The 25,874-nt window shown below is 39.7% G+C and overlaps 1 protein-coding gene and 1 pseudogene across 2 annotated transcripts in view; both read left to right on the top strand.

The window, feature by feature from the left end:
- LOC126184866 (protein seele) overlaps positions 1-25,874 on the top strand; it is an 83,117-nt gene that overhangs the window by 40,038 nt on the left and 17,205 nt on the right. For both annotated transcript variants that reach the window (XM_049927485.1, XM_049927484.1), the window contains one exon: positions 3,986-4,077. In XM_049927485.1, coding sequence (XP_049783442.1) covers positions 3,993-4,077 — 85 coding nt within the window. In that variant the 5' untranslated portion in view covers positions 3,986-3,992. The remainder of the gene's footprint in view (positions 1-3,985; positions 4,078-25,874) is intronic.
- LOC126185815 (5S ribosomal RNA) lies at positions 6,436-6,553 on the top strand (annotated as a pseudogene).

The following is a 25,874-nucleotide window of genomic DNA, read 5'->3' on the forward strand; positions in this document are numbered from 1 at the left end:
CTCCATCAGTGTGGAAAACTTGTACAACCGGTTCTTCAAAATAAAGACATAGTGGCTTGTGTTTATGATGAACAGTGGTAGATTGGCGAAGTTGATAATATTGACTGTCAGAACCAAGATGTACATGTTGTATTTTATCACCCTCCAGGACCAAGGATATCTTTTAAAAAAATTGAGAAGGATCAAGTTTGGATGCCACATAAAAATGTAATAAGGATGCTGTCTCCCATGGAATTTACAACTGTGACTGGGCGAACTTATAATCTAACACCCAAACTGAGTGAACAAATTTCTCAAATGTTCAATGAGGGATGTACTAAAAACAAATAACAATAGAACAATATAATGTAATTAGTAGGCTTATTTTCAATAAAAAAGTAAGTAATCATAGATATGATTAAATTATATACGGTAACTGATATATTTTATTCCATAAGCCTAGATATCACAGATGTTAAACATATTTTTGACTCAGGTTTGTAATTTTTTTTCCGTAACTTCCAATTGAACCTCAAAGTTGAAATTTATAGTGAAGTTTGATATCATAAAGGTCTATTAACTGTGAAATTTTCAGATTTTTATCTGGTCCACCAACAAAAGATATTGCAGGCCACAAAATGGAAAAATTAAAAAAAATCAATTTTTTTAAAATAGTGTATTTTTTTTAGTGTATTCTGCTCACCATTGATGCTCTATAAAAAGTAACTATACTATACAGTGTAATAGCAGAAAAAATATTAAAGCTGAGAAATTAATCTTTCTTTGGAAAACTACTGTTCAAAAATTGAGTTTTTCCTAATTTGTGGCTGATAACTTTGAACTATTAAAAATATATTAAAGAATACGTTCAGTTAAGTGATAATGATGTTAATTTGTAGCCCAGAGTGTGTTGAACTAGATGTATTTTATATAAAAGGCTTAGAACAATCCACTACTGAATAATTGTAAAAAATGTAGATGCTTGCAAATACAAAAAAACGCATGCGGCACGGAACAATTACGGCCGCCATTTCAAAATAATAAACAATAAATTTAAAAAAAATTATGTGACTACTAAACATTTGAGAATTCACCCAGCAAATATAAAAATTTTCTGAGTTTGTCAAGCAGCCAATTATTTTTTCCTTGGACCACGTGGTATGGATTACCCACACCTTTACAGAGGCTGCTGATGGAAGAGTAGATTGAGTTAACATATAGTGATGGAAAAAATGGGCATTCATTCAGTCAAAGAATATGGTGATTAGAGGAGGAGATTCAACTATACATTATATAATCTATATAACAAACCAGACATTGAAACTTCCTGGTAGCTTAAAACTGTCTGCCAGACTGAGACTCAAACTCGGGGCACACTCCGCTGCAGAATGAATATCTCATTCTGAAAACCAGACATTGTCAGCTACATTAAGATTACAAGGGCTGGAATGGGCAGGATGTCTGCTGAGAGCTAGTGACAGAATGATTATGACAATATTCAACCCAGTGCCTGAAGAAACCAGGATAGTAGAAAGACCAAAGCTAAGATAAGATGAAGGTGTCAGAGAAGAATTCAGAACTGGAGGAGTTTGGGACTAAACAGGAAAGAATAATCGTCTACAGAAGACCACAGCTTACAAAGGGCTCTCATGAGGGTGGTGGTCACAGAAATTTCCTGTCATCTATTTCTTAGAGCATTATTGAGAGTGTCTAAAAGTAGTAGCTATGTATTGCTTTTTGTTCTGATGAAACACTGTTTTTGCCTCGTAAGGTGATGGAAGTGGAAGAAAAGCTGAGAAAGTATTCTGGAGACTCAGCATCATCACATGGTATGATTCACAATAGTTTGTGCAATTTTGATGTGGCTGTACTAACATGAGAGATGCTAAGTTCACAGGATGATCAGCTGAGGTCATAACAGAAGAAATAGTGAACAATGTTCAATATATTGTCATGTAAGACTACCAACTAAAAATCTACAACATGGGTTAAATCTTAAACATCTATCTCAAGTGAACAGGTAAATAATATTCTGTACTACTGGTTTGGTATGAGAAAGATGTCAGCAAGGTGGGTGTAGCAAATGATAGCATCTGACAACAAGCAGAATCATATGACCATTTCACAAGAATGTTTGAACATTCTTAAATGCAATCCAAATTAATTTTTGCGATGCTACATTAAAGTTGATAAATCCTGATTCTGTTATTTCCAGCCTGATGAAACAACAATCCAATCAGTAGATTTCCTCTGACAAATGTGCGTCAAAGAAAGCAAAAGCAGTTTAATCAGTGCAAACAGTTACTGCAATGGTCTTTTGGAATTCTCAAGGTGTCACATTTATATAGGAATTCTCAAGGTGAAACATTTACATACGACCTGGCTCATGGCAAAAAGATCAGAGGTTTATATTATGCCACATTACTGGATCGTTTTGTGAAATAAATCACACCATTCCACAAAGAAAAAGATTCTCTTTCACTAGGACAGTGTGTTTGCTTACACATCTGTCACTGACATCATAAAAGTTGTGGAGCTATGCAGCAAACTGCTGTCCTCTACATTTGGCTCCAAGCATCTAGTTTGTCTTCACAAACCTGAAAAATTGTCTCAGTGAGAAGAAATTCATGTCATATGAAGACATCATGGCAAGAACAAATTTGTATTTCGCAGACCTCATAAAATTGCATTTTTTGGAAGAGCTAAAAAAACTGGGGGGAAATTGAGTAAGGTGCATAAAGCTTAAAGGAGACTACGTTGACGAACGAAGTTAATTTTTTGGAAAACAATGTTATTTTGTTTAAAGATTCATGGACTTATCAATACACCCTCATATCTAACACCTTAATAGCTGTGTAGAATTGTATAATAATTTCAGTAAATAGATTATTTGTATAATGTACAATAAAAAAGTTTCTGTTTAAAGGCCACATAGCCCAGAATTGGTTTGCCAGTCAGGCAAAATCACCACAAGCATTGAGGAAATCATTCTACTGACACACCAGGTTGAAAATAACCATTTGGTAAAACACTGTATCCTGCTGCGTGAATAAGTCAGTAACCGCCTGCTCACATCCTTGTCCAGCAAGAATTGTCAACCCTTCAAGGCTTTTTTAAGAGACTGAAGGAATGATAACAACATGGGAAGAGATCAGGGCTATAGGACAGGTGTTTCAGTGTTGCTAAAGTTGAGTTGGTGTGAGGTATGAGGCTGGATGCCCAGATCGACAGGCATCTTGTGTAGAATTGTGAGCAGCATGGAACTTGGTGCACCATTCCACATTGGTTGTTTTCAACAGACGTGCTGCCTCATACACATTTTTTATTCTCTGATGCACATGTACCAGTGGTTGTCATTGTTCATATTTCTGCATTTATGGCATGCAGGTGAAAAATGTATGAATGCCTCACTAATCCCTTGTTTCCACCTTGGTGCTTGTTTACACACATCGGAGTCACGCTAAGTTGCATATATATTGCAGCAATTCCCTCACATGGAAACTTTTTGATCACCCCTTATTTATAGCCTTCCCTCTGACCAAATCTTGTTCAGTATATTGATAAAGCAACACAGTCCAGGCTGTTGCTGTTCTGTCATTAAATTTCTAACGATAAAAAAGAAAATAAATAAGTAATGTGTAGCTCCTACACTAGTTGAAGCTTTTCAGTTTGAGATTGCCTTGACAGTTTTCAGGTGACACAATAAAACAGTTTCTCATTTGGCCTCATGAGGCTGGGTGGCCTTGTTTCACACCACCTCCTTTCAGAAAAACTGGATGTTTGTCACCAGGAACTGAACTCGAGAACACCATATCAGTAATGGGTGCTAACAATTACAGCAGAGAGGTGCTCATATTTCTTTCAGTTATTGTTTAAACATAGTTTTAGAAAGTACTATTAATACAATCATTTATGTATGTGTTTCCGTATCAGGATTATATGACTGATACTAATAACTGATATTTTTAAGTTATTTTACTTTCAGTAAAATTAAACATTTTTCCAGGTCGGAGATGGCACAAATGAGATTTCTACTTATCGTGGTCTTTGCACTGGCTTGCTCAGCATCACACGATCCACATATTCTGCGATGTTTGGGTTTGTATTTTCTAACTTTTAATTTGAAAAACATCATTTTTGTTGTGACCAGACAAAACTGCAATTGTCTGGCCACAACTGCGGGTCCTTTGATTGCCTGTTGAGGGGGTACATTAAACTAGAACACATGAACTATTACTTCACTTTATTACATAAACTAATAAAAGATTTACTTAACTGTGACACAGGTCTTTGCCACAGGATTGCTTAATAAGTTACTATTGTGAAGTCCATGAGAAACTTTAACTATCATGTTGGTCTTATACCATGGTGTTGACTGCTGTAGGTGATGTCTCATACACCCCCACTCCCAACCCCCTCCCCAAACCTCCACACCATTGTAATGTAGGGCAGACGTGGATGACAATGTTGGGTGAAGGACTGAATGCGAATGCCTCCATGCCCGCATCCCAGTATCCACCATGAGGGTGTTTGGGAACATCAGCTAAAAAATCACAGTGTGCATGCCTGCATCAAGAGATGCAGACACTGTGGTCGGCTGGGCAGCGATGGTACCTTATGGAGCAGCGTGATGACCTTCAGGGGGTGGCTGACCCACAGACATTAGTACAAGCAGCTGGATGCCAGTGCTAGTGACATCAATGGTGACAAGATGTCGATCTCCATGAGCACCACAGGGGAAGGTGCCTGCTGTGACTGGCAGATAGATGGCTGCAACTGCAGAGAAGGACCCCAGAAATGTGCTGGGTCTGTGGACAAACAGTCTGCAGCAGAATCACTGACACACTCGTGTGTGGCACAGCGGGCTTTTGTGTAGCTGCAGCAATCTATGAGGAGTATCTGATCATTATGGTAATGACCTTACAATCCCAACTCTGTTTCTTGCCAAAGACTTTGTAAAAGTATTCAACCTGCAGCTGAAACTTTGTCCAACATCATGGAATGAATGGTTGCCACAGCAGCTGCAGAAGATGTTTGTAACAATTCAGCCTGTGACTTCCTGTCACTTGGCAGGTAGTGGTTGGAGGGAAAAATTTTTTTCAATGCTCGCTCCTGTGTGTGGGAGGAACAGAGTTTCTACACATGAGTTTTGAATGTTCTCATGAACCATTTGGTCTCATTGTTTTAATGTGGGTGAACAGATGCAGTGATCTCAGGGTGTATGACATTGGGAGCTCAAAGCAGTTGGAAATTGGCTGACATGAACTTTGGACCATTTCTGAGACACTGAGCTCTAGAAGACCTTCAAGACAGAAAATAGAAACAAAGCTGATACTGTACTCACAGTATTTGTGGATGTTATGGGGATGACAAAAGGAAACTTACTGTAAGCATCTGCCACCAACAAACATCATGTGTTCCAGAATGGACCCACGCAATCAATATGAATGTATTGCAATGGTCCGGTTGGATGTGGCCACTCAAAAAAGTGTTGGGGCGAAGCTGATTGATTCTCCCCACAAACTTTACAATGAGCAGTCATTTGCTCAATTTGAGCATCCATTCCCTGCCAAGTACAATGGCAGCAGGTGAGTTGCTTTGTGCAAACTATATCCCTATGACCTTGGTGCACTAAACACCCAACTTCCCACTGTAGGGATTGAGGAATCACGAGGAATCACAAACCGTGCATTGATGTTCTCTGTATGCAATGCCCCTGATCATGCAGAAAGCACGTGACTATGCATAGCTTCCCATGGCACAGATTTTGTAAAACAACCTGAGTAGCTGCATGAGAAGCAGTTGCTGCACTGATGCACTGAAAGTTGAGGGGAAATTCCTGAAGACATTCAATATTCTGAGAACTAATTTGAAAACATGACTTTTCATATAAATCAAATGATAGGTCAGTACGGACCAGTAACCAAGACAACATATCAATGTTCGCATGTTGGGCAGTGGGCCGGAACACAAACTCATACTGATAATTAGACGATATCTGAGCCCAATACTACAATTTTTGTGCTGTCTAAGATTGGACTGGCTAAGAATGATTGAACATGGCTGTCAAAGGCCAATTATCTTCAGCAAATAAACTGTTAACCATACAAATACTGGTGGTATTTTGCAACACCATGTATAATGATGAGTGTCTCTTTTTCAAGCTGACTGTAGTTTCACTGCTCTGTGGTAAGACTTTTCAAGGTAAAAGCAATAGGTCTGTCAGAAGAATCTATCTTGTGGGAGAACACCGCTTTTATCCCATAAGAAGATGCATCCTCAGCTAACATGAGAGGCACAGCTGGGTCAAAGTGAATCAAACATCTACGACTTAATAATGACTCTTTGAATTGCTGAAATACATTCTGGAATTCTTTGAACCATGCAAAAGGAACATTTTTCTGGTGCAGCTGGTTAAGTGGAGTAGTAATTTGTACAGTGTTAGGAATAAATTTTGCCAACGGCCTTGCCGCAGTGGTAACGCCAGTTCCCATCAGATCACCGAAGTTGAGCACTGTCGGGCTGGGCTAGCACTTGGATGGGTGACCATCCAGTCTGCCGAGCGCTGTTGGCAAGCGGGGTGCACTCAGCCCTTGTGAGGCAAACTGAGGAGCTACTTGATTAAGAAGTAGCGGCTCCGGTCTCAGAAACTGACATAATGCCGGGAGAGTGGTGTGCTGATCACATGCCCCTCCGTATCAGCATCCAATGACGCCTGTAGGCTGAGGATGACACAGCGGGTGGTCGGTACCGTTGGGCCTTCATGGCCTGTTCGGTAGGAGTTTATTTAAGTTGAGGAATAAATTTTATGTAATAGGTGAGCTTCCCCATGACTGGGGCTCCTTAATGTTAGGGTGCACCAGCAGATCTCTAATTGCAGACAAGTGTGATATGATTTGATGTATACTCTGTGCATTTATTAAGTGGCCTATATAGCTCGGTTCTTTCTGGAAGAAGGAGCACTTGTCTTTATTGCACTTTAAGGCAGCTGCAGAAGGAGCTTGAAACAAGCAGTCTAAATTTACTAAATGTTCAGCATGTGTAAGACCTGCGATGACAATATATCGAGATAGTTAGTTCAAGAAGGGAGTTTCACTGTTAACTATTCCAGGAACCATCTTAAAAACTGCAGGTGCCGAAGCACTTCCAAATGGTTGGCTTTGAAACTGGAACAAACTTCAGTGTAGTGATTATCACAAAGTATTGCTTGAACTGTTCATCCAGTGGTATCTGTAGATATGCCTCTCGGAAATCTATCTTTGAGAAGTGTTACAGTCTGTCCATCAATCCCTCTGGATGTGGAATAGGAAAAAAAATCCACTACTGTTTGTGGATTTACTGTTACCTCAAAGTTTGCACACAAACGTAAACCGACTGAAGGCTTCTTCAGAATGACAAAGGGTGATGCCCATTGGCATAAAGAAACAGGTTTGATAACCCTTTGTCTTGCCATCTATGTAATTCCTGAGCAACTTGCTCACATATTGCATGGAGGGCAGGTTGTGTGTGAAAAAATTGTGGCTGTGCACTGTCTTTCACAGTGATGTAATGCCACAGATTAATGTATTGTCCAGATAACTGACTGTGTTTGGAATGTTTTGATTTTAAAGTCACCAGAAACATGTAGGGAGCCGTTTGGTTTTTGTAACACCATTGCTGTTGTTCATTGTCTGGATGTGATGGGTGTGAGGCTGTCATGTTGCAGCAGATGATGTAATTGGTTCTTGAGAGCATCTTGCAATGTTGTTGCCACCAGCCTAGCTCTAAAGTGGTGAGGTACTGCAGAAGTTGAATATGGGCTACATTATTATTTTAACGCCCTATGCTTGGTGAAAATAGGTCTGAAAATTTGGTGTATAGTGAATCCAGATCATCAAATGGTACAACTACTGATACAATATTGATGTCATCTGCTATTTAAAAACCAATAGCTGAAAAATTGTCCATTACAAATATGTTTTGTGCCTGACATGACAACAAAGCTACAAAAGTAATCAGATGACTGTATAAAAGTGTACGGTGCTTTCTGCAGAGTTGTAACCTTTGGTATGATGGCTGAAGGTGTAAAGAACCAGTGTGAGCATAGGTGTCCCCATTTATAACAGAAACTCGTGAATTGTTACCAACAAGAAATTTTATTAGTTGGTTGTACATCATTATAGAGAGAGGGAGAGGGAGCACTTTTACTTTTTGATAGGATTTAACTATGGCTGTAACATGTTCATGCTGCTGCTGCATTGTTAGTGTAATGTGGTGCCACTTTTGAAAACTTTCACCACATATCCTTATTCACAGCACTGCGCACAGTGCATTTCCCTGGGCACCAAATGCCTTTGTGTTTAGCAAAACAATCGAGGCATCCTGGATGCTGCTTCCTGCTGTTGTTACAGTGTTTTTGTGTGGCAAAGGGACTATGCAAAAACTGTGAGTCAAATACGTGCCACTGCTGATTTTTGTTTGGGCTTTGTCCATAAATATACATCAGGGTTTGAATCCAAGTAGGGTGATGAAGATGCACTTAATGAGATTTGAGTATGCTTACTATGGTGTGAATGGAAACGCCACTGTATGGAATTTACCTCAGTTTCACAAGAAAGTTGCTGTCTACAATTGATATTTTAGGCAGTTTTAAAGAAGATAGTGCTTTCCTCGAAATAGTTATGTACTGCATCTGACATCTCAAAAGTTTTTTCTATTGTCAAAACTTCTTCAAGAGAAGGATTTGTTAATTTCAGTGCCTGTGCACAAACTTCTTCATTGGATGCATACGTAATTATTACATCAAGCACAAGGATTTATTACAGTTTTAACTTTCACACAAAAATCAAAATTTATCAGTCAGCCCATTGAGATCAACTGTGCATGTAGCACACAATTGATGTGACTTCTTCCACCAATGGAAAAATTGTGAGCCTAGCTGCTACAACATGTGTTTGCTGCTCATAATATTTAGAGAGTAAATTGTGGATTTCAGACGAATCTAAACACTCTGGCTTATTAAGAGGATACAATTTTTGTTGAAGAGACAGTATTTGAGCATTACTAGGTACCAGGAAATCTCTGCTTAGCAGCATTTGTGATGTTCCTTCCTAGAAGTGGAAATGTAGCTGTCTGTACTATGAGTCCCAGCCTTCATCTTTTGCATGAAATAGTGCGATGGTGGTGGTAGTTGGTGTTCTGGCTTGATGAGCTGCTGTATTAGAAGCTGCTTCTGTTCCATAATTTGTGCTTGCTGTCTTTGTTGTTATTCCAGGATTGGAGTTTTTAGATGCTATTATATGCCTGCTGTTGCATTCAAATTTGCAGCTGTTGCTGCCAAAGTTTCATGAATTATGAATCCTTGATCATGGAACTTAGTCTGTTGTTTTCACACACATATTTAAGTCATTGTAAACAAATTACACTTGCTGAAGTGCAACGCCTCTTTCTTACATGGAACATATGGATACGCTGTAATCACACCGTAGTTCACAATTCCAGTCCACACTGGGTAGTCACAAATTGTAGAACACAGAGAGAATAATGCAGATAGTCCAAGGGTAGAGCCACTCGCTCAATAATATGTAGACCAGCAATCCAAAAAGAAGTCTAATTGAAATCTAGTAAACAGATACATCCTGAAAATACAGTGTAAGTGAGGTGGAGACTTTAGCACAGCATGATTCGAAATGTCTTCCAGCAGCACAGCAGCTAGGTGTTATCACCTGCTTGATGTCAGCAGCCAGGCCCATGTGGTGACCCACTGGTGCTTCTTACTACCCACAAGAGAAATCACTGATAATTGCAGTGTATAAACCTTGCTGTTGGATACCAGAGATATGGCAGTGGTCTTTATGATTAAAATTCAAAGACAAATTATAACTACTTTGATGAAGAAATAATGAAAGGTAACAGGAAGTCCTTTTATTATGGTATAAAGAGCTGCCAGCCACTTTAAAAACATATGAGAGGAATAGTTTCAAAACAAGAATAATACATTTCTGTGAAAAAAAATGTTTTAATCTTACAAAGATTCTCAGTACAAGTCTAGTAGTTCATTATTATAACATAGAGTACCACTTGTATTATGAACTGAAACATGTAATGCAGAGTAGCCTCTGAACTGTAACACACTAGTTATGAAAACTAAATATATATTGAATGAGCTGTTCTATGACAGACTTCACTTTAAGTCTAATCATTTATATGTTGTTGTTTAAAAGTAAGTTACCATGTTGACTGTTGTGATGGCTACAGTGCAGGATGGATGGCTATGGGGAATTGAGGCAGGATTGCAGGCTGGTGGTGGCCTAGTGACAGTCAGCTATTGAAAACAATGCCTTATTTACCAAAACCCAGCCAGCAGCCTGCAACATGTTCACCCCTCTTTGCTGATGATAGTGGTTATTATGTGGCACATGAGATGGTTACCCGAGCTACACCCCAAGCACCCTGTGTCAGCAGCACTTGAAGACATTCATGATTCTTGCAGCGGTAGCCAGCTTTGTAGGGGATGACCACACTTCTGCAATCAGTTGTTTGTGGTCTGGTGGTGCCCATACCATGATGGCAGAAAGTAGCTGCCATGCCTGGGATACCTGGAATACCTGGGATACGAACCACGACCCATTACCCGCTGGACAGCAATCCTGTTCGCTGATGGAATGGGCGTGGGATGGCCCTACTGTGCCATGGCACTGAGTCTGGACGGTGGTCTTGGTTCTGGAGGCAGATACTGTGATGAAGACCCAACCTCCTGAGTGCTGCTGACAGCTCCATGTCATTGCCTTGTCTGGTGTAGCCCTCATGTCCTGGTAGAACTGCTAGGCTGCAAATGACTCTGATATCAAAATGGCAACTATTTATACAAGATAGCAGGACACCTTTTATGCCAATGCAACATTTAGTCATGTTTTCAATAACACTACTGAAACCTGCCAGTAGAGAAATTCCTTTGCTTGCCTGCAAGAACCATGCCTTACCACTGTGCTAGCAAGTTTCACCAAGCCGAGCTAGGCCCACAATCCACAGCTCTGTCACACTCCAATTAAAATTACAGTGTGATTGACAGATAGCAGTGTTGGGGGCAGAGTTACTGGTTCATAAACCATATGCCACACGCTCATGAGACCAATAGCTGCACATGCACCAAAAGAGAAACTAGTCATCTGCTTACCAACTGTTGCCACTGTCCTTGTAGGTAGTGGTGAGGGGGGAATGGCTGCTGCTGCTATAGTGATGGAATGCTTTAAGGTGCCATACTCACATTTTATAGGCAAACAGCAGCATTAAGATGAGCATTCAGTCACAAACACATGTTGCAAAGTAATAAATTATCTAAATATGGAGAGAAAATTGTAAGAGGCGAAAACAACTGAACTTTTGGCAACACGCTGTACTACTGATGGAAGCATGCCAGTTATATCTGACTCACTTTCACCATCATCTGTATAGTCACTACAATTGTTGTTAGTATTTAATGATATAATTTATTCTACAATATTTGTTTCATATTATTTTCAACTAAATATTCATTTCACCATGATTTCATTATTACTTCCTTCGTGTGTCTTACATTATGCCAATCTGATGATGAAGACTGGTTTATAGTGTCCTTTGTCAGTGTTTCCACTTGTCAGTGTACTTTTTTTGTTGTGAAAATCTGAGAAGTCACAAGATCAGGTGAATAAGGTGGGTGCAGAATCAATTCCCTACCCAACTTCAGTGTAGTGTTTTTTGTCAGTCTAGCAGAATGTGTGTGGGTGTTATTGTGTAGTAGCATCACTTTACGTGGTCTTCCTGGTTGTTGTTTTTGGACTGTGTGTGCAAGATGTCTCAGTTGTTGACAATAAATGTCAGCAGTGATGGTTACACCTTGGGAAAGCAACCATTGCTGTTCCACCAGATGCATAACATAATATTTTGTGGACGCACACAGGTCTTTGTACAGGAGTTGCTGCTGTGTTTGAGCTCAGCCATTCCATTCTTTTCCTTATGTTAGCATAAAGACACCATTTCTCATTACCAGTAATGATACAGGCTAGAAATGGTCAGTGCTATTCATGAGCCAATTGATAATGAGAAAGCAGGTGGTGGTGGTGGTGGTGGTGGTGGTGGTGGTGGTGGTGGTGGTGGTGATGATGATGATGTAGTCCCAAACTCCTGGACAGAGCATAGGGAATGATGCGGGAGACCCGCACCACTGGACTAGACAAGGTCCTAGCGGAGCTGGTTTGCCATTGCCTTCCTCCAACCATAATGGGGATGAATGATGATTGTGAAGACGACACAACACCCAGTCACCTCAAGGCAGGTGAAAATCCCTGACCCCGCCGGAAATCGAACCCAGGACCCCGAGCTCAATAAGCGGGAACGCTACCATGAGACCATGAGCTACGGACTGAGAAAGCAGAGCTGCACCTTTTCTTTTTTAGGGGGTTGGGAGGGTGCATGTGATACCTATACACTTGATTTTTGAACTTTCCCCATTGCATGCAAATGTCGCATGATCTTGAAATTATCACAGTTTGTAACATTTGCCAGTTCTTGAGTACATTGACATGGATTGTTGTGGGTTAATGTGCTTAAATGATGTTCATCAGACCCTGAAGGTCTTGCTGAACATGGAGAGTCAATAATGTTCAAACGATCCTCCTTAAAACAAGGAAACCATTTTATTGCCATGCTCTGTCCAATGGCATTATCCCCACACACTGTGTAAATGTTTCTGGCTGCATCTGCTACTGTTACTTCTCTAAGCAACTCAAACAGAAGACTATGTCAGAAATGTTCTGATTTCTCCAGTTGGCACTCCATTTCTAGCATCCACAGCTCTACTAACTATCTACAAATGACAAAACTACAATATGTGAACTCAAATAGCAGCAGTGAACTACAAATAAAAAATTACAATCTATAAATAAATCCATAGCAGTTGGAATACCAACATGCAAAACAAAAACACTATGAACTCATGCACCAACCTAATACGTTAATCAACAACTCACTCTTCTATTAAAAAGGAATGGTTCATGTAATTTTTCACAATTAATTTTGTATCTACTTTTACTAACTCAGTTCCCGGTACTGCCTGGGATTTTTCCTTGATTGGGAGGACTGGAATGGGGTGCACTCAGACTCATGATGCCAGTTGAGGAGCTACTCGACTGAGTAATAGCAGCTCCAGGTTACGAAAACTGACAATGATCAGGAGAATGGTGTGCTGACCCTACGCCCCTCCATATTGCACCCATTGATGCCATTGGCAGAGGATGACATGGCGATCTGTCAGCACCCAGGGGCCTCTGAGGCCTGTGGATGGAATTTGTGTTTACTGTTACTAACTGTTTTATAATTTCAGAGTTCCATTATAATACTGTATTACATTTCTGTGGATTATTTTTAACCTGTTTGTGCCCATAATCAGTAAATAATTATACTTTGTTTTCTTTTCTCTATTTTCCAATGCTAAAGATGTCTTTGCTTTAATTCTCTGCATTGTGTACACTGTTCATCCAAAAAGTTCAGATACTGATTTCATTCTTGGTGTATAAGCGATGTCAGTGCAGTAATTGAGGTGGCAAGCTGAACAAACAACTGTAAACAACAGATGTGCATTCAGCCAGTCAGCTGTGAGCAGGCTGGGAAAGTAATGTGGAACATCATTGATTTGTCTTGTGTTAGAAAGTAATTGTATTTAACCTTTTTGGTGCTAACTGGAACAAAATTCATTGGTTTACAGCAAGTGGAAATAACTGCCAAACACTAACCAACAATGTACTATGGGATAAACTGAATTTACCAGGAAATGGGAAGCCTAACAGGAGTGCACGAATCAATCAAAATGTGAACCTTCTTGTTGGTACTGCATCTTCAAAGTCCATCCACACATCTTTGACCTGTTAAACAGACAGTTGCTAGATTGTAGCACCCAAAAATATGAACTCTGATGATGAATTACTCTAACACAACAAAACTCTGGGGGAGTTTGGTATATCCATAAATGAAGAGCAAACAAATTTAATATATTAATTACAATTTGGTAGGTCTACAGTCATTACACCAATTGTTCAAAGTTACAAGTCCATTTATCCAAATGTATGAAGCTCATGGTGATTGTAACTACTTCTGATCACCCCGGCACTGCTGCCACAACCAAAACAGTTACATGAATTTACAATTCAAGGATGGTACAACACTGCTGTACAGCGTGGCATATGATTTAGGTGGGGCTTAGGATCACAACACCAGTGTATTTTACGATCTGGAAGCAGTAAGTAACACAGTACTCTCCAAGACACAAATGTAATCTAAACCCACCATCAGCAACAACATACTCGCAACACTGATACAGTTGGTAAACAACTAGAAAGGCCACACCGTCCCACTTACCAATCTGGATTGTTGGTGTATAGCACAGCATAAGCTTTGCTGATTATCTGTCATCCCCTAAGTCTGTTTAGAATGTCGCAATTAAAATCTACTTTATCAACATGAACCAAATTCACTGCATATGTGAGTGTACTTAATTATGCATTGTTAATGTGACATGAGCAAAAATTAAGCTTATTATCCCATGGAGGTGATGCTACCATTTGCTGCACGTCCGATCTCTTCCAGTACCTGGCACATTCTCTCTGAACAGTGGCTTGTCACTCTCTCTGTGAACCTTTTAGGGCTGCAGTGACACCAGACAATTCACTTTAGGAATATTCATGCTGCTTATAATATAATGGCCTAACTCGATGGTTCCAGGGGAGACACTCTCAGAATGATGTATTAAATTAATTTCTTATACCTCCTAACTCTGACAATATGTAATTATATGATGATCAGTTTTTCCTCTCCATTCTGCACCATCTTAAATTGTTCCACCGGGTCATAACTGAAGGTGTGTCTGTTTCTCAGACTACACCATATCTTTATTTTTATGCCATCAATATTCTTATGCCAGCCTTGCAGACTTCCCGACTCTGCACTGTGAACTCCTGCCATGATGACTCACACATTTTTTTGTATGCCTTCTGTTATAATGTCAAGTTGAACACACACATTTCAAAATGACACAACACATATTAGTCACTGAGCAAGTTGACAAAGCAAGACATGTGAACACGGTAACATTCGAATGAGCACAGAGTCCAAGTCTAGCGGCCGCTGGCTGGCTGGCCGCTTAGGTGGCGCGGCTGCTGCATGGCTGGCAGACAGCACTGCATGTAGAGGATGCGCGTAATTGTGCGGCGGCACTTTGGATGATCGGCGAATCACAACACCTTCTCCCTTCTGCATTACAATGGTTTTGCATGGCAGTTGCCAGCTATTGTCAATTCTGACTATTACACTCAATCAGAATTCAAATATCTTATGATCCCAAGCTCAGATCACAGTTTTCACCAATCTCACTTTAATAAAATGCCATATCCATATAGACAGATTTCCACCTGCTAACTTTTCTTAATCATTATTTTAAGTGACAAACTTATTAACTCTGAGATGTATGTGCACAATGAGATGACACACCATTGCCATTGGTTTTAAAATTTCCAGGAGTTTTGAATAACAATATCATTAACTCTGCTTTTTGTTGCTTCTCAATAATGTAGGTATACTTTACTTACACCCACAGTCACTTGACCCAAAAATTTCTCTGTACCTCATAACTTTAGATTCTGGCTGGTTTGTCACCTTTTGTATGCATTTCAATTTCTGGAAAGTTACATCAATACTTAATACAACCGACTGCAAGAAAAACATCAGCTTATTATCATCAGTACTCATTCACCACTCTAATTAAATGTAAACCACAAACCTAATTCCAGCACATCGAATTACACTAAGAAACCATTTCTTGCAGTGCGCATGCTATGTTCACTACTACTCTTTTCCACTACATAACACTCTGACCGCTACTTCACCACACAGTTTCACACTAGTGTTAAGGTGGTCATAGTGGACGAGTGAATCTGCTGCTCCACCCTGAGATCCAACGATAGGTCTAACAATGGAGGTATTGCTGCATGTTGCATTTCTTCAGTGATGTCACCTCTTCCTCATTATTGCCACAGGTGTGCTCCTATCCCTATTCTGCAGCACTCTTTCTCAACTGTAGGCTAGGTTCACAAACCTCAGAATTTTGGCCTCGCAATGGTGCCTGAAGGATACCAATTGCCTTGCCACATTACAATGCTTCTTGATGACCTAGACCCAGGTTCCTTTTTGTGACTGCTTGTACAGGATAGTTTCATAATATTTTTTCTCATAACTGGGAAAACAGTGGAAGCTTGCCACTATTTCTTATCTCACTTTATTTTGACTAATGACTACAACTCTGAACTTCATTTACTTTTCTCCATCAATTTCTGTACTCTCGTACTTCAATCAACCGAATATCATACTTTCTTGGTTTGATTCACTTCATTTAGTATATCACTATACATCTATATATGTACGTAACTTATTCTCCATCTTTTCAGGCACTCATCACTGCTCAGTCTTTGTTCCACGCCACATCTATCTCCATCCAAAAATATAACACTATTCTGGCACTCAAGGCATCTCAGTCTAGCATTTACAAAAATGTCCAGCATGATCATTTCTTCGCCCTAATGCTACTCTTCTGCTCAGTGTTGCTCAGTTTCTGTTTCCTTAGCCTACTGCATAATTTTTACAGATTATTCAGTTGTCTATGACGCAAAACACTCATCTCCTTAAAACAAACACCTCGTCATCATAACTATTCTGCACTTCATACTATTACCTCACTTTCTAGCTTCATTTCATTTATACTTAGGCCTCATTTAACCTTCTTAACCTAAACCACTCCATCATTATCCATACATCACTATCTCAGATTGTTGTTTCAAAGATTCTGGGTTAGCCAGAATTAGACCTAGTTTGTACTTCATCTCAATTTCAGACATTTTCCTATATTTCAGACTTTTATCCTCCCTTAACTAACAGGGGTACTTTACTTTTCTAATGCTACGTTCCCAGCATTCTATATCCACATTTTTTTCACTTGGCATATTCTCTTGCCATGTCATTAACTTCATGGTAATATCTCACCTTTCTATGTCACACTAGAAAAAGAAAGAAAAAAGCATATTAAAGAAGAGAGGAAGTGAATAGAGCAAGGAAATGAAGGATTGTTCTATACAGCTTAGGTGTGCACAGTTCCCCAAGCATGAAGCTCCCTAAACAGAGCAACCCCTATGCTTTTTTTAACAAGACCCTTCTGCATATATCTTTTCTGGTCCATGACTTTCCTTAATCCAAAACCTATTCGAGATATTGGTAGGAACAAGTGATGAGCTTAGGTTTGTGGTGAACTCTTCACCAAGTGACATAATAGTAAAAACTTTTTGATTTCTTACGACACTTTCTTCAATTTCTCCAATACTAACTCACTTGGCTGAAAAGCAGTTCGCTTGAAGTTGTCAGCATACCATCTTTGCCTCTCCTTGGCCCTTTAAGACAGTCCTTCTTTGACAGACTTCTTGATCATGTCCCGTGTGAGACTCCGGCTCACAGTAAATTCCACATCTTCACCAATAACATTTATGGGTTTCTGCCAAACATCAGTTTGCATAGTGTGAAACCCATATCTATGTGCCATAGATTGTTGATTGCAACCACAAATGATACAATAAAACTCATGCAGGTGATCTTATATCTGTGGCAGAAAGTACAGCACAACCAGTTTCATTCTTTCATCACCCTCTTTCTCGGGTTACACAACAGGAAGAACACATCTGGCTTTCCCCCTTGTAAAAAAAAATAATTATAATAATAATAATAATGTATCTCCAGTTTATGTACTAAGACTTTTGATTTTGCCTGTCTGATGAAATAAAACTGTAAATGTTTGGAGAAGACATCTAAAATCACAAAAATGTAAGTGCAACCCCATCTTGGCACAGGCAGCAGCCTGAATAGATCCACAGTGATTAATTGCCTTGGTGTTTTTGCTTGAATGCTTTGATGAAAGCCTTGAATTGGTATAGAAATGGCTCAGACTTTTTGACACTGATTACATGCAGTGATTCACTTCTGCACCTATATCCACATGTTCTCAAAAATCACTCTCTCTTGTAATTTACCTGTATGTTTGATGGCACAATAATGTCCATAGCTTTCATTAATTAGGTCAGTCAGGCCATGTACATGTTGAGTTGGAAAGTGCGATCTCCAGTCTTACTGATTTTTCTTTTTTCTGAGTCCAAAATATGTTTTACATATTTTAGTTGGTCATCCATATTCTATTCCCTGTGGATTTCACAACAGATTCGCTGAATTGTGACTTCATTATGGGTTCCTTTCATAAACAAGACTTCTAGCCCCTCCCAACTTTTCCCCTGCTCCGCCTTCTCCTCATCTGCAGCTAAGGCAGGGTAATGCATCCGCCATGATATTATTGCTGCCTCTGATATACCTGATTTCCATGTCATCAAATTGCTGCAGGTACTTGCCCCACCTTGTTAATCATAGGTGTCCAAGGCAGCACCTTTTCATAAAACTAAGCACCTTATTACCTGTCAAAACTATGGTATAGTTTCCCAGTAGGGAACTTTCAAGCTTCTGAAAACCACACACTATAACCAGCACTACCTTTATGGCCACACAGTAATCGTGCTCTGCCGCTGTCAACATACTACTTCCAAATATCTCTTCAACTTTTCTGTGGTTGTCTGCATAATAGTTTGCAGCTGAAATCCACATTCCCCACCTTGTCGAGACTGGTTCAGGTGGCAGAGGACAGTCAGGGTGAGCAGTCTTGAAAGCCTTGATGAAAACCTTCTTTGTTGAAGATATAAGTCTGTTGACCTCTGGCAATGTGGCTCTGACCTCTTCAGCGACTCGATGGCTACCATGAGCCAGACACGTGAGGTGAATAATTTTAGTGTAAAACACCTGGAGACACTCTGCGGCCTTCAGCATATATGCGGCACTATCCATAACAATGACCGAAACCTTGTTCTCCCCACGTTTCTGATCTTCACTTCTCCATAGCACACCTGAAAGAAAATCAAAAGATTTTACAATTTTTTTTTATTATTTTATTATTGGCTCAGGACATGCTATGAAAAACTAATTATTGGCTTGGTATAGCGTGTGAAAACTGCACTCTTATATTACCTATAATTTATTGTAAACTATTCAATATTGGTGAAACTTACACAATACTTCCTGCACTGCGTGTGCAATCGGGGCGTGTGTCATTCATCCCACTTCTTTGCACAGTATGAGGTGTCCTTGTCCAGCCTCGTCAGCCGACGAGTGTTTTCCAACTATGACGTGCACTGTGTACCAACCGCAAGAATCAGTGGTTTCATCAATGGATAGTCAGACTGGAGAATCATCAATGTCTTTCCTAATATTCTCCAATGTCTGTAATAGAGAAACTAAATTAAAAAATACACATAAACATGTGGACACCACATAAGAGACATATGCACGAAAACGAACTATATCTGTTTTAGCACCTACCTATATTTTTTGCAGCGAATGTTTCAAGACAGACAGTCTCCTCCTCAAATTCTTTCTTCCTTTGTCTTTTCCTTTGTTGAAAAACTTCACTCACTTTAAATTTAGTTTTTTTTTACATTCAAGTAACAATGTTCATTTTACAAAAATAAACATTCAAACATAATTTAAATTTATTTTTCGAGTCTCTCTCTCTCTCTCTCTCTCTCTCTCTCTCTCTCTCTCTCTCTCATTTTTCCTAATTAAATGACTATTATTGTGGTTCATGTATATACCAAATTATATCCAATATCCATCGACTTTCACATACCTAAATTCATAAAAATTACCGAAAAACCTTACCTTTTCATACAATGGGTTCACATAGTTCTTTCTGAGCATTGACTCGTGAGGAGTATCTTTTCTGTGTATTTTTTCAAGAAGGTTCTTAATCCTTCATTCTCCAGCTTATTAAAGGGGATGTTTGCTTTTATTAAAGCCTCGCAAAGATCTTCATTGAACACATTTTTGTTGTCCATATGCTTCGAAAATGAGATCAATGGTTGCTGTGAAATTTTTCACTGTCTTGGTTATGTTGTTCTGGTGCTGAGATGTCTTTTTATGCTGATCCAGTTGAAATTTTTTCTGAATCCTGACCTAAAGTGTAGGAGAGGTGAATAAATATCAAAAAGTATGTACAATTGTACAAAAATGTAAGAGAACAATGTGTACCTGCAAGATGGTTACTCAAAGAAGTTAATTAAGACTACAAATAAGTTTCTAAAAATTGGAAATTCGATCCCCTCCCAACATTTAACTTTTTTTTTTTTTTTTTTTTTTTAATTTGCAAGAATGCCGAAGGTAATTCCTAAAGGTTTTTGCCCCCCAATTGGTACAAAGAAAACATGCTCAAATTTACAAATGAACTTAATAATTGTTTTAATTTCTTGGAAAAATTATTGAAAAAGAAATAAACAAAATTAAACTTACCTCTTTTTCACATAGTTGGCAGAATATTATTTTTCTGTCCATTGTGAAAGCACAATCACTCCCGATCCATTTCCGTAAATTATTGGATTTTGTCCTGAGCATATTTGTAATTTGAAGAAGGTAGCAAAGAGTTGATGTGAGCAGCACGGAAACACGTGCAAGAATGATTCGTATTCCAAAATGCCAACAGTAACTAGTAGGGCATTGTTGGCACACTGCAGAGATCAGGTGAGCGACCTGAACACGCATTAACTGCGGGCAACAAATACCGAAGCACATTTGTACTCCGATAATCCATCTTGCAACAATGAACCACCACAAGTCTTTAGCATCCTTATCCGAGAGACTACCTAAGTGGAAGAACAAGACTATGTCCCTCCATAACAGAGGTGTGCGGTGACATATAATGGTGGGTATGCTGAAAAAAATATTTTGAACTTTGGGACAATGTACGGAAAGGATCAGAAATGAGATTCTATTACTCACACATAACACCATATTTATTGATACATGTACTTGACAAATTCCAATTAATGAACTAGATTTTATAATTATCTACATAACTGAATTAATGTTAATTTTTATTTGTATGTGAATTCCATTGTTCTTTCTTGCCTGGTGAACTTTGGTGTGATTTAATTCTTCTTAATGCAGAAAAATATCTTTCTATAGCTGCAGTTGTGCTTGGATCAGTAACAACCAGTAAATCTAGTTTATACACTTCAGGTAGAGCTGTATCTAATTGTCTGGTCTTCAGTGATCTCACAAGTTCATATGGGTGATTATTACTAAAGTTTTCATATGCATATAACACAGATCGTTCATTTTTCAGTCGAACGGAATCAAACACATCCTTATGAGTTTGCCTCAGTTTTTCAAATGCAGATGTAGGGAAATTTGTTCTGTACATTTCATACATCTTTGGCTCCAACAAAGGTATGAATTCAAGTTGATACAATAATTCAAACCTTTCTTCAATTTGCACAACTATATTGTCAACAATATCACAATAGAGGGATCTTCTTAAAATGGAGGGATGTACATCACAACGCTGCCATTTAGCAGGAGATTCATCTTCAGCATCGGCATTTTGTGCCCGAGTGTCACTCCACACCAAATCAGCCTGGTTTCCAAGGTTCAGTATTTTCCTTTTCATATCTTGGATCTTTTGTGATCAATACAGGCTATCTAGGTGTTTAGACTGAAGAATATTTAAGAGTACACCTGTGAAACAAAAAATTCTGCTGAATGTCAGTAGCAAAAAAGTTGTTTCAGGGCTAGTCAGAAATTTCAAAAATCCTTGAGCTGCAATTACTGTTTCATTGCCCCAGTTTGAGCTTTCATCCAGTATGTGTTCAAAGACTTCAACAAATGAGGTTTGCTGATCTTTCACAGTGTGAACCAAACGGGATGAAAAATTCCATCGTATTGGGATGTCTTGGCATTCTTTTCACTGTAAATTTGTGTACTTCATGCATTCTTTTTGAGGATTTGTGGAAAAATGACCCCAAACCTGTTAGTGCCTGAAAAAATATTCTGCATTCTTTTATGCAAGAAACTGACTGAGAGTGAACTAGATTTAAGCTGTGGCTCAGACAATGAACAAATATGGCCTTTGGATATAGTTCTTGAACTTTAGCATTTAGTCCACCCGAATGGCCGGTCATCACAACTGCACTGTCAAATATTTGAGCAACCAACTGAGGACTTAAATCAAATTCTTCTACAATCTTGACCACGTGCTGAAGCAACCCACTGGCTGTTCTACCTGCACTAATATCAGTAAATGAGATGAAGCTTTCATGAACTTCTCCAGTTTCAGAATTCACGTTTGCCTTAGTGTCGTTAGGAGTTGAGAAGAATTCATCATATCTGATGTTTCGTCTAATAACAAAGCAACAAATGTTGACTGTGTAATTTCTTCTTTAATTTTTTTTTTAGAAGTACTTCACTGGCAGCAAGTATTATGTCATTTTGTATTCTGTTTGAAGTTCCACGAAATATTCTGGGCATCTGAAGATGATTACTTAATGTAGCATCATACTGAGATAGTAACTCAATGACACCTAAGTAAACACCGTTGTTCAGAGAATCTTCTCCCTATGATGTCCATGAAATGGAGGCTCGTGAACAGCAATAACACGTACAATTTCCATTAATCTTTTCAGCACTTCTCTAGTTTTCCTAACAGATTCATTATGATGTGCAATATCAGTCCGTAACTGTGTATCAAGCTGAATATCTATACGCGTAGTGCCAAAAGTTTTATGTTGGAGCACCGATAAAATGTGAGAGTGAGATTTCTCGTTGTTCTGTATGGCATTGTGCAAGTTGTTGAGATTATTATATCCATTGTTTGACCATACAGTTTCTTCTTTTGTGAACAATAGAAATGGCCAGCAAAAAAGTTGATTAAGCATCGAGCTCCCTGCGATCCCGTCTGTCCTGCTATATTGAGACATTTGTAAATGTCGAACGTATTCTTCGCTTTTATCTTTACAAGCTGTCTTCAGATTAGGCAGTTCTGAGCAAGGTCTACCAGATTGCACAATTTCTTGTTTTTAGTTTAGACCCCCTTAATGGAAATACAATGTTTTGTTTCCTCCTATTCTGCATTCTGTCTTGCACTTCAAGAAACACACTTCTGTGATGACCACTCTCCAACATTTTGTGGTTATTGGACAGTCTCTCAGAACCATGCTGGCCCTGGGCTAGTGTCTGGCAGTGGTCTGCACTTTGGTTCACTTCAATGTCATTATTGACTGAATCCCCCTTTGTACCAATTTGGAAGCGATAGTAGCTTGACTGCAAATGACTCAGACAATCGCCGTTTGCAATGTCTACCTCCCTGCAGGTAGGCCACTTCCTTATGTTGAACTGTCTACTTTAATTCAGCAACTCCCGCCCCCCTTTCTTCTCCTCAAGGACTTCAATGCCCACCGCCTACTGTAGGGAGGGGGGGGGGGGTGACCTTTAAACAGGTAGGGGGACCCTAATTGTCCAGCTTATTACAGACTTTGATTTCTGTCTCCTCAGTGACGGTTCCCCTACTCACTTCAGTGCCAGTCATGGCACCTTTACTGCTATCGATCTCACGATCTCCTCCCCTGTTCTTGTGGCTTCCCTACATTGGTCATCCCATGATGATCTTTGTGACAGTGACCACTTTCTGGTGATACAATCATTCCCCTACTGCAGCCAGGCAGACATGCCCCCATGTTGAGCATTCTGCAGGGCCAATTGGCCTCTATATATGTCTGCTGTGCTCTTAGATACTTCCCTCTCGAATTGCATTGATGCGATTGTGCAAGCCATCTCTGTCACTATTCTTCATGCTGCTGGCACTGCTGCTCCCTATCCACAGGTCCCCCTCATAGTTGACTGGTACTGTGGTGGACCAAGAATGTCACAGTCATTGTCCAGTACCACCAATGTGCACTGCAGCAATTTAAATGAGACCCTTCACAGGCCAACCTCCTCACTTTTAAGCATCTCCATGCTAGGGCTCATTACCTTATTAAGCAGATTAAAAAGGAATGCTGGAAGCACTATGTTTCCTTCCTGGGGACGTATGCCTCTGCATCACAGGTTTGGTCCTAGGTTCGTAGTCTTCTGGCCACCACTGACTGTCAACTGTCCAAGGTCTTAACTTGCAAGGTGTTCTGTACACTGATCCATTGGTCCTAGCAAAACACCTTGTGATACACTTTGTGCACACTTGTGCATCTTGGGGTGCAGATTGTGCTGCTCTTCTCCACCTTTACCATGCTGTGGTCTTGTCCACTCTACATTATGGAAGTCAGGTTTATGGCTCAGCGGCTCCTTCCACTTTGAAAATACTTGATCCTGTTCACCATTGTGTGGTGTGTCTGGTTGTTCGTGCCTTTTTCACTAGTCCCATGGACAATCTCCTCACAGAAGCCGGTTTCTCAGGCCTCCCTCCACAGTCTTTTAATTTGTTCAGACTCCACGAGCAGCCTGCAGGCTATCTACTGATATTACTCTCGTCACCCTTCGGTCTCTGCTGTCCGTGACCTTCTCTCCACCCTCGGCTGTGCCGCGTGCTCAGTTGTCTTTCTCTGGGTCCAAAGTCGTGTGGAATGAACTGGCTAACAATCTGGCTAAAGAAGCTCATAGTTACCCTCCATTCCCTTTCATCACTCCAGCTACAGACAGGCATGTCTGCGTCACTAGTCCCACGGACAATCTCCTCGCAGAAGCTGGTTTCTCTTTGCACAAAAGTGGAATGACATCTGGTGTGCTACTGCTCTCAGCAACAAATTCCTCACAGTCAAGAAGACTACTGTGGTCTGGTGCTCTTCCTTCTGTGCCTCTCAGAAGGAGCCTTCTGTTTTATGCCGCCTATGCATTGGTCATACCAGGCTCACCCATTGTTTCCTCCTTCGTAAGGAACCACCCCCACAATGTGGTTGTGGAGCCAGACTGACGGGATCCCACATATTGGTGGAATGTCCCTTTCTTTTGGCCCTTCGTGCCAAGTATAGTCTTCCAGATTCCTTAAATTTAATACTAGCAGATGATTCGCAGATGGTTGAATTGATCCCCAGCTTCCTTCATGAAAGTGGTTTTTATTTCCAGATATAAAGTTTTGCTTTACTCCTGGAATAAGGCTAGGTGGTTGTGGTAAGTGCCTCTCTTCATATTTTCTCAGTCTAGGACCCCATGACCACTCCCCCGTGGAAAGCGTGCTCCTTTTTTGTCCAGTTTTTAGATTCAGTCTAACCTTTTATGCCTGTTACTGTGTGTATTTTAACTTCCTCGTTTTGTAGTTAGACACCCCTGACTGGGTTTGTCCACTTTTAGCAGATCCTCTTTGTTGTGTGAGTAACTTTGGGATCGCGGGACTGATGACCTTGCTGATTGGTCCCATAAACCCTCTCAACCAATCAGTCAAGAAATGACAAAAATGTAAAAATGCTGAAAACAACAATAAAACCTGTCCAGAAATGAATCATAAATATAGAAAAAATACAGAAAAATTGATGGAGGAAAAAGATATCTTGAGATAGGTACAAAATTGAAACAGGGTAAGATAGGTGTTGCACACAAACACACTCATAAATAATCATTTTAGGGAACACAGAACAAGAAGCGCAGTGATCAGTGATAGAGAAGGTGACTGAGTAATAGTAGCAGAAAAAAGGGAAGATGGAAACAATTTAGGCCACCTGAAAAGTAGACTATGATGCAAGAAGAAGATAGGATAGATTGAGTACATATATCTGAATTTCAATAAGCTTTATGTGAATTTGGAAGGAATAAATAAATTTTTAGACCCTTATGAAATACTAGAACTTTTATGGACATCAGACCAAAACAATAGCTGAATAAGCCCGTAAATCAAATTTACGTAACTGGTGAAATGCTGTCATGTTTTGAGAAGAATGTAATTGTTAAACTTCAGATGAAAGCCATAATGGACATATATGTGAACTACTGTAGAA

The sequence above is a fragment of the Schistocerca cancellata genome, chromosome 4 (assembly GCF_023864275.1).
Source record: "Schistocerca cancellata isolate TAMUIC-IGC-003103 chromosome 4, iqSchCanc2.1, whole genome shotgun sequence".
NCBI lineage: Eukaryota > Metazoa > Arthropoda > Insecta > Orthoptera > Acrididae > Schistocerca > Schistocerca cancellata.